The 10,726-nt window shown below is 44.5% G+C and overlaps 1 protein-coding gene across 1 annotated transcript; it reads left to right on the forward strand.

The window, feature by feature from the left end:
- Positions 1-4,570: 4,570 nt before the first annotated feature.
- LOC310960103 (protein ELFN1-like) lies at positions 4,571-9,336 on the forward strand (the record flags this gene model as incomplete). The annotated part of the gene is made up of 4 exons (XM_083931706.1): positions 4,571-4,860; positions 4,948-5,101; positions 6,094-6,260; positions 7,200-9,336. 4 exons carry the CDS (start codon positions 4,571-4,573, stop codon positions 9,334-9,336), a joined length of 2,748 nt encoding a protein of 915 aa, XP_083787832.1.
- Positions 9,337-10,726: the final 1,390 nt, after the last annotated feature.

Here is a 10,726-nt window from a genome sequence, read left to right on the forward strand (position 1 = left end):
TTTCCTCTCTCCTTGTCTCTCCTCTCCTCTTTCCTCTCTCCTTGTCCCTCCTCTCTTCTTTCCTCTCTCCTTGTCTCTCCTCTCTTCTTTCCTCTCTCCTTGTTCCTCCTCTCTCCTCTCTTCTTTCCTCTCTCGTCTCTTCCTTCCTCTCTCCTCTCCAACAACACCCCGGTCACAAGCTTTTCTTTTTATTGCTGGATACTTCTACGACAGAGATCTCTCAGAGGAGAATCAAGCATTGGAAACACAGTAAAAGATGTTTTCTATGGCGTGAAAGCTCAAAAGTTTTATGTCTGTGTTTCGATTTCAAATGTGTTTTATTATCTTGCCTCATTTGCTGCTGTTCGTTTCTTTCAGGCGAGCTGCAGGCTTGCTGTTATTATGATCCATGAGTGTATGAAGATGCTCAGTCATGACGAGATTTAAGACATCTAGATTCATTATATCAAGGGACACTGGACTCTGTTTTTTTTGTCTAGTTAACAGCAAGTTTAGCCACTTTTGACCACGTATGTGAGCGAGTAGATGTTCTGAATGAAACAGGGAAAAACACACTCCTGTAGAGAGACTCAGTGCCCTCCGTAGTGGGTGGGAAAGGTGACACACTGCTGGTGTCCGTGTATCAGTCACCAAGCTTAACACTTCACAGGTTTTTTTTCCCGTACATCTTTTTTTTCTCTCAGTAATCACAATATATCCTGAAACCACTGACACCCTAAATGTCACCGTTTCAGCAAAGCCGGGTTAGAATCCACCTCAGTCTCTCTCAATATGACGCCTCGCACACTATAAATCTTTTGAGGGTGACACAACTGGAGAGCGAGCCGGTCATAATGCTGAGTGCTGGAATATTCCGACGGCCTCAGGATTGTGTGAGAGAGGAGAGCGTGCATGCGTGGCGGGTGTGTATGCACAGAGAGCGTGAAAGTGGTCGGGGAAGGCAATGAATGATGCAAAACGAAAAAGAGGCCGACAGACTCTTAACAGTTCCTCCTGCGTAGGCTATATCACGTTAGCTACTACAAGTGCATTTACTACATAAGGAGGTCAAGTGCAAACCAGTAACTGTTAATGTATTTATTTCTGCTCTCTGCTGCCCTGCACTGCTCTGCTGTCTTCCAGTCTTTCAGGTCGACATTACTTTACCATGGTATTAAAAGAGATGAGGCAGATATCAGCCGTCTCTGCATGTTAACTAAACTGGTTGGTCTCCAGGGCCAGCGCTGCAGTCTGAATACATCCCCCATGTTCTCCGGTCTCAACAGTTTGTTTACCTGAGCTTAACCCCTAGTCAGCAGAATGGACATTTCCTGTGCATATGTTTTGTTTGTTTGTTTGTGTGTCTAGTTGGCAGCAGTCTTTCTGTGTGACCTAACTGGGTAGTTTGTCTCATGCTGAGGGAGGAAGTCTCACCATCAATTATAGATTCTGCTGACTGGGTGGAAATGCATTCACTTCTGTGTACACTCAAAATGCTCCCATTCGTCAGTGTACATGGGTGACGCGTATATAGAGAGCCCAGATGAAGTCATAACTTTGAGGTTCTGTTTTTCGAGGGAAGGAAAGCTCAAAATCTTATAGACATTTGCAACAACACAAACTATTACAAACCCAGCACTACAATATAACGTTGCTCAACAATATGTTGTGATTTTCTCATCACAGTACATCACAGGTCGATGTCACTGCGACCTCACAAAACCTAAGAATCCCAACGCTAACTATGACAACGTTTCGAACTAATGTCTAATGTGATAAAGATGATGAGGTGATGACATTTTATACCCAAAAGTTTAAAGGTCAACTTCACTGTGACATCTTAATGTTTCATAACATTTCAGAAAATTGCTCAGAAACTGAGCCGGTGACATTAATCCTGAATCTGTGATGATTGTATAGATCCACGTTTCAGAAAAAAATACTAGGGCTGCCCCGACTATGGATTTTCTTGGTCAACCAGTGGACGTCATATAGAGCAATGTCGACTAACCAACGCATATACAGTATAAATACCCCCCCCCCCCCCCTCCCCGCCCCCAAAAGTATAGCCTGAGCGAATGAATAACATTATTCAGCATAATTAATAACCATTATTTTAGAAGTGCACACAGCTGCGCGCGATAAGTCTGCTGCTTTCAATGACACCGGCAAATTATTTCAGATTCTAATTCTGAATATGTCAGAAAAAATCAGCAAGCCCGAGGGCTAGGCTACATGATTAGATGGGAGGTCATGTTCGTCGTGAACAAGTGAAAGGCAAAGTTTTTCTTGCAAAGTTTGCATTCTTGGAGGTCATCCTTGTTCTTTTCAAGGTGAACCCATATTTTAGACGTCTTTACCGACATGATTGGCTATTAATTATTAACTGTCTAACCAGATGTAGCAGGGACCTGGACCTGCCTTGTTAAAAAAGAACACTGACAGTGAGTGAGTGTTATGACTTCCTGTATCTGGACCTTCAATTTAAAGCCCTCCAGCCTTTTAGGCCAGCCGCCAGTAACATAGAGTTCCACTTAATTTTGACAAGACATGGCTCCAAATGTTTGTTTTCTTCCTGCGACCAATGGACTAATGAAATTTTGGTCGACTATTTGGGGGAAGCCCAAATTACACTTATTACCTTTTATTAAATTCCTTCAAAGTTTTCACTCCATATATCATGCAAGTCTGGACAGACATGGATGTAAATTGCAACGTGGTACGCAGAGGCATACATACTCTGGTTTATGACCATATACCTACAAAGCTAAGGACATTCTCATCATCCTCAGCTGCACTTGTGTTCACAGCAAATATGCTGATGTCATCGTGCTAACACAAAAAATGAGATGTGAACATGGTGAACATTATACGTGCAGACATCAGCCCAGAACTGCCAGTGTGGCTTAACAATCCCTGTCGTGTTCAGACAGCAGAGCTTACAGCTTTGAAGCTGGAAAGATAATAGAAGAGAGCACCGGCCAACAACACGGATAATAGAGCAAGTTGTAATGACGTACACTACATCTTCATTACCTTGGAATATGCAAAGCAACCCCCCTATTTTCATAGAAAGAAAAATCAAAGAGACCCGCACTGAGAGAGAAGAATGAGTCACAGAAGTCCGTGGAACAGCAGGTAACCAGGGTGTGACGTCAGGACTTTTGCTCTCTACAAGGACACCAAAAGTTCAGAGAAGCTTTGCCCTCCTTCACAGATTAGAAGTGACACATCAGCACCTTCCTGCCCTGCGTTTCGTCTGTAATCAATAAAGAGAGGACAGCAGCCAAAAGATGCTTGAGAGGGAGGCTGGACCTTTTGCTCCTTCCCACTCCTTCTTCTTCTTCCCCTCCATAATGTCACATCCTGTTTGTTGCTCTTACAGCTGAGTAAAAGGCTCTCAAAGAGAAGAGGGAGCCACTATTCTTGCAAATTCCCCAGACAGAGAGCCACTCTTCATCCCTCTCTCTTCTCAACCTCCTCTTTTTCTCACAGAATTGCTGCCTTTCTCTCTTTTTCGCCTTATCCCTCCCCTCTCTGCCTCACTCTTTGCTCCATCTCACCATCTTTCTCCCCTCCCCCAAACATATTTCCTCACCACTCTCTTGCACCCACTTCTTCATCCTCCTCCTCGCAAGTCCACAGCTCTTTGGGAGCCTCTTACCCCCCTCTTACCTCCCCTCTCTTCTGTTCCATGAGACATCAGCTGTTTTTTCCCAGGCCGTGTTTTATTTAGAGCAGATCAATTAATTAGATACAGTATCGGAGTGAGGCAAGTATTAGCGCAGGTCTATCAAGGCCCAAAGCTAATGGCGTGTGTACAGCAACAAGCTGCGTGCATTTTTTAAGATTTGCAGGTACTTGTTGTGTTTCTGCACCAATGTGCGCTAATTGGGCTTGTCGAGAAGGTGTGTAAATGTATGTGTGTGTGTGTGTGTGTGTGTGTGTGTTGTTGCATGGATGTGTCTGTGTTTGCGTGGGTGTATGCGTGCCAGCCTGTTATATAACAAGAAATAACTACCTCTATCTCATCATGCTGGTAACAGGGCTGCGTTTGTTGGTATAAACCACTGTGTTTCATTAGCAATTCTTTTCTAACACCCTGCTGCCATCTCTCTGTCTCTTTCCCTCCAGGGACGAGTTCTCCCACCAAATACAGAGCAGCGAGCAATGAGGAAGAAAGAAAAGAGGTGCTTGTCCAATCAGAGATGCAGATGGCCACAGAAGACATGAATACCAGCCAACCTGGCACCAGGACGACTTCCTCTTGCCAATTTATACATAACAAATGAAATGCGACCCCCTAATTAAACAATTGATACCGTTTACCTAGACACATACTGCCAACGAAGTGATACATCCCATTCCTGCGCTCATTTCTACTTTGATAAATCCCTAATTCCTCACACAACTCAGACTTCGACTTGCTGTACAATAACAAGACATTTACCATGCTGTGACTACACTTTAGGCAGTATAGACACAGTTTGACAAAAAAACAACAATACCAACTCACTACAGAGAGATATTACTGTACAAACACGCCCTCACTCCCTTCCAAATGGCACAAGCCTGCATGAATAAATGTTAGATGGCAAGCATCTCTGCTCGGCTTTCTCCAATGGATATTGTGACGACATCCCAAATGGCCCAGGGGACAGGACAGGGACGGCAGAGACATAACGTGACTGGAGGTTCCTCATCAGTGGTCCTGTCCACAGCCAGCTCCTTCCTCTTTTGGCTCGCCCTGCTGTCAATAACGCGGTTGCCAATGGTAACAGCTGACTGCTGGCTTATAGAAGGAGAGAAAGGCTTCGTGTGGCTGGCTATCTGCAGTATGAACCAGCCGCCTTATGAAGCTATCCCCTCCCACATTAACAGGTAAGGAGACTTACAATAAAAGAGATTTGCTGATATTACTTTGCCCTTTGTCAAACATCTTCAGTCTTCACACTTCTTTTACAACAGCACTATTGTGGACCTGAGGCTGAATGAGAACAAGATACGGTCGGTCCATTATTCTTCACTCAGTCGTTTTGGCAACCTCACCTATCTGAACCTCACCAAGAACGATATCAGCTATGTGGAAGACGGAGCGTTTTCAGCACAATTCAACCTGCAGGTGTGCAATGAGATATTGTATTTTTATACACTTGTGCATACAAATACTATTCCACGGATGCACTTGTTAATGCACATTCATACAATGGAGGAAAGTTCCTTTCCCAAGCACTGTATTTTGGTGAATTTTGTGGTATTTGGGTATAATTTGATTACAGTACTTTTCTCCTCCACTACATTACATTTAAGGGGGAATGTTTTCACCATTTACATGTATTTGAGAGTTATATGTTCTTACAAATTAAACTACCAAGCAGTATGTAAAGTGGTAAATTAGCTCAAATGTAACCATCTTTTTAGTCAAAGTTCTCATATGGTCACTTTATGTTTAGACAACATTTAATATTTGAGAACTTGTAAATGATTGTAAATGGAAAAAAGGTTTTGTAAAAAACTAAACAAAAAAAACATTTAAATTTCTCACAGTAAGGTTAAAAAAAGTTGCATTTTGGTATTGGTACTGAAACATCATTAAATTCTTCATGAGTACTATAATTTTTAAGATTTAAGGACATTATACTGATAATAATTATGAACGAAAGACTTTATAACTGTGCCTAAGGAGAGTATTTTCACTCTGTCCTACTACAGTGTTAAGGATCTAAATTATTCCAGACTTATACACACAGATGGACACACACACACACACACACACACACACGAGAGAGACAACACACGCTCGTTATGGCTTCCAAAAAAACATTCAAGGCAAAAGTAGTGTTGTCACCAAAGCTGAGCTGATCGCAGCCATAATGCGCTGGCTTTCTTACATATCTACCCTAGCTGCTGGGCCTGTGCCAGGATGTAAAATGTGGACAAGAAAGATCTTAGTAAAGTGAGCACAGCATAGAGGCTTAGATCACCATGTGAAACATGAATTGTACTGAACCGTCGTCTGTTTGTTCTGCGTGTTTCCAGCTTGTCGTGTGTGAAGCTTGGCGCAGGTCGGCTCTTCAGAGATTAGAATAATCCCACTTGTCTTTGTCTCCCAAGGTTCTCCAGATGGGTTTTAACAAGTTGAGGAACCTGACAGAGGGAATGCTGCGAGGACTGGGCAAGCTGCAGTATCTCTACCTGCAAGCCAACCTCATCGAGACTGTTACACCCAACACCTTCTGGGAATGCCCCAACATAGAGAATATAGACCTCTCCATGAACAGGTATGGGCCTGGTGCCACGAGAGAGACAAAAATTGGGCTGTGATAGCAATGAAGCAATTAGTGGATTCATCGATTAGATAGTTCTGCGAAGAGAATTCACAATCATTTTAATAATGATGAATGGTTGAAGTCACTTCTCAAGATATGGTTAAGATTTGGTTACATCTTCTTCAATGTGAGGATTACCTGATTTCCTGTTTTAAACATTTTAAACCATTGTTTGGACAAAACAAGCACTTTGAAATTGCAATTTTATAGACTAAACAATTGTATTCAATTATCAAGGGCTGTTTTCTAAATTCCCCAATTTGCACTGATGCTTTTCAGACACACTAGAGGAAAAAGCATTGCAGAAGATGCAAAATACCTTTTATTTCTCATTGGAAAGAACTGCCTTGTCTTTATTATTGGTACCGTAACTGGTATTGATCTTTCAGCTTGTAAAAGCAACAGCAGAATAGAAGAAGTTTAACTGCTCTTGTGGGCTTTTTTAAAGATATTTTGGGAAATGCTTGAGAACAGAAACTGAAGTACATCAAGACTGAGTGAGTAACGAGAGCATTTAAAGGGGAAGCCTGCAGATTTTACACATCAAAGCCTGTTCACGGGTCTCGAGGTGTACTACTGCATATGTGGAAAATAGAAAGCCTTTTGTAGCTCCAGGGGGAGCTGTGCAAAGTCTTGAGGGGGATTAAGACTACAAGTTTGAAAGTGAAATAAAATCTGGGGGTGTAGAGTTATGCAGAAGTGAGCTCACCAGACCTCTGTAGTCCGCTCCTCATCTCTGCTCCAGGCTACATCAGCTGGTGCTAGCATAACAAATGCTAATCTCTGGCTGAACTGCTAGCAATTGAGTCAGGAGTCCGACAGTGTTACAGCAGTGCATTGCTAAATCGGCCTATTATTTAAACCTATTATTTTTCCACTGTCCCTTTTCAGGATCCAGGTGCTGGATGGCAGTTTGTTCTCTGGACTCTCTAAGCTGACCACTTGTGAACTCTACACCAACCCTTTCAACTGCTCTTGTGAGCTGCTGGGTTTCCTACGCTGGCTCTCCGCCTTTCCCAACAGGACCAGTGAGAGGATGGTGTGCGACTCCCCTCAAGGATTCTTCGGCTACAACCTCCTGAGCCAAAACCCCCGCATGCCGACCCAGCGCAACGCGCTGCACGTGCTCAGTCTCGTATGCACAGACGACGGTAGTAGTGTGACATCTTTCTATGTCCTTGGCCCACCTGATTCCACCACCTTGCCCCCAGATTTCGCCTCTCCCTGCGGTTTGGACGATTGCGCTTCAGGGACCCCTCCTGATGAGGTGATCAGCTTCAGCCCCATTTTCTCTGACACCAATCCAACCATGATGCTAAAGCTGGTGCAACATTCAAGCGCTGTGATTACGGTTCAGATTCCTCATCCCTACAGGAAAATGTACAGCCTGGTGCTGTATAACAACAGCTTCTTCACAGATATCCAGAATCTGAAAAGTCAAAGAGAAGATATTGAGCTAAAGAACTTAAAACCTAACACAGACTACACGTACTGCGTGGCTTCTATACGAAACTCCCTGCGCTTCAATCACACCTGTCTGACCATCTCCACTGGCCGCCGGGCAGGGGCTGGGAGGATAGCCAATCAGTCGTCAGCCACCCACTACATTATGACTATTCTGGGCTGTTTGTTCGGCATGTTACTCTTCCTTGGCCTAGTTGTCCACTGCCTGAGGAAGAAGAGGATCATGCAGGAGAAGGAGAGGAAGATGAGCAGGATCCAGAGGACTCTGATTGAGCTCAAGTATGGTGGAGAAGGAGATATCGAAGGAGGGAGTGGAGGATCTGTTTCCCAGAAGCTTGGTGCTGGGGAAAGTCTGTCCAGAATGCCCTACCTTCCTCAGGGAGGTGAGATTGATCCATACAAGCTGCAGGAGGTGATAGAAACACCGGTGCACAAGCCTGCTAAACTTAACTACATGGAGGTGAGAGGGTCTGGCATTGAGAGGGAGAGAGAACGAGAGCGAGAAAGAGACATGTCACCTCAAGCAAATCCCCAAGGCTCAGTAGCAGAGATCTCAACTATCGCTAAAGAAGTTGATAAAGTTAACCAGATCATCAACAACTGTATAGATGCTCTCAAATCTGAGTCTACCTCCTTTCAACAGGGGATGAAGTCCCCCTCCTCTGCAGGTGGAGGGGCTGTTTCTACTGCAGAGCCACAGCTGGTGCTTCTCTCTGAGCAAGGAGAGAGAGAAAGAAGTGGTGAGTTCCTCTCCCCGGTGTATAAGGGAGGAAGAGGAGGAAGAGAAGAAAGGGGGAGAAGCTATCATCATTCTTTGCAGCGACACCACAGCATGGAGGCACCTCCAACCTCCAAAAGGCCCAGCACCTCCTCTTCTCCTGGTTCTGCCCGAAGCCCTCGCTCATTCCGCTCGGAAGGAGGCTACCACTCGTCAGAGACCCGTTATATCGAGAGGGCCTCACCCGGAGAGAGAGGAGAGAGAGGAGAGAGAGGAGAAAGGGGAGAAAGGGGAGAAAGAGGAGAAAGAGGAGAAAGGGGAAGCGAGGCCATTCGTACAGTTACCCCGGCGGCTGCTATCTTACGAGCTGAAGCCCAGAGAATCCGCCAGTACAATGAACACCGTCACTCCTACCCCGGCTCCCAGCAGCACATCCAGGAGCTGCAGCACCACCCCCAGATCCTGCAGGAGCTCCACCACCATCCAGGGGGCCGTAAGCCCTCCATGTTAGACCCCCTCACCCTCAGCAGGCAAGCCAAGCAGCGGGAACTGGCCTACTCCCAGCTCTCGCCACACTACCCACTCTCGCCCCAGTACCACAACCTCAGCTACTGCTCCAGCCCAGATGAAGACGAGGAGGACGAAGGGCTCCTCTGCACCCCGACCCTGGGGCTGTGGGAGAGGTTCAAACTGCACCGTAAGAGGCACCGGCAGGCATCCATGGAAGATGAAGGATACGTGGCGGCCGGACACGCGCTGAGGCGAAAGGTTCAGTTTGCCAAGGATGAGGATCTTCATGACATACTGGACTACTGGAAAGGTGTGTCCGCCCAGCAGAAGACCTGATTCCTCAATGGAGAAATACTTTGAAGATGGAAAATAACAACACTGCACCCATAACATATTGATACACAGACCAATACAAAAAAATGACTTGTAAATACACACACAAACACACACAACTTACAGGAGCTATAGAATCAACTTGCACACATGCATCTATTTACATACATACATACACACACACAAACACACACACACACACACACACACACACACACACACACACACACACACACATACACTTAACACAAACCACGCCTTTGCTTCTGAGAACATGAAGAAGGACCAAACTAATATATTATATTGAACAACGAAAATCATAACTTATAGAGAGACTGAGTTACTTTTTGTAATGTAATAAACATCATAGCTCAGACTTATGTAGCTATTTGTACTAAGTTTTGAATGAAGAAAAAAATAATCAACATTTAGAGCAGAAACCTTAAAATGTTGTCGGGCAACCCATCCTGAACAGCCTGGCTACGCTTTTGATCTGCCTTGAGACTGACATTTATCAAACCTGACCGTGGCAGATTAACCTCAGCAATTCTTATTAGCGCCCTGGATTGATCAAGACTTTTGCTTTGCTTGGAAGGTCGTTTTTGCATCGCGCCCTGCGGTGCTGCCGTGATTTGGGAGATTTAAAACATCAAAATGACAAATTCCGGATGGGTCGCCAGGCAACAGTAATATTCAACTGTGCTGAGAATGAGTAGGTAGGAGTAATATGTGCCAAATCAACCAAGGGGGGGATAGTAGAGCCCTACTGTGTACCAACTTCTCCTCGCCACTGTTTTTATATACAGAATTTAAAAAACCTAGAATGATATGTTATTACTATTAATTATTCTTATTACATTATCGGTCTTATTATTATTATTCCTATGCTCCTCATCATTAATATTCTATTATTTGAATATGGCATGGCTCTGTCGTGTGACTGTGTTTTGACTGTTTTGACCCTCTCAGCTGAGAAGTGCACACCAACAGAGACAAACCGAATGATGGACGAGACATTTGAGTTCTTCTTTTCTCTACCAAGAGGAATGTGCTCTCTGCTGAGCCAAAAACAAAGCCCGTCTTTTCTCTTGGTGAAACCCCCCCCCCCCCCCCCCCGCCCCCCGCAACACCTGCTCCTCATCCTCCTAAAGAGGGAACGCTGTACAGATGAGAGAGAGAAGTTCTATATTTGCAACAGAGGTGACTGTTTTGTTTGTACAACATGGTTTTGAAATCTTTCAGACTTTTCAGAAGCCAGAATCCCAAGTTAGTTTACCTACCTGCTCACTTACAACGGTACGTTTTTTGATTTTGAAATCGAACTCGGAAAAAAAGAAATTCTAATCTTCAAATGAATGTCTTCAATTCCCACAGGGGGAAACATATCTGCACT

The sequence above is a fragment of the Echiichthys vipera genome, assembly GCF_963691815.1.
Source record: "Echiichthys vipera genome assembly, chromosome: 2".
Lineage (NCBI taxonomy): Eukaryota > Metazoa > Chordata > Actinopteri > Perciformes > Trachinidae > Echiichthys > Echiichthys vipera.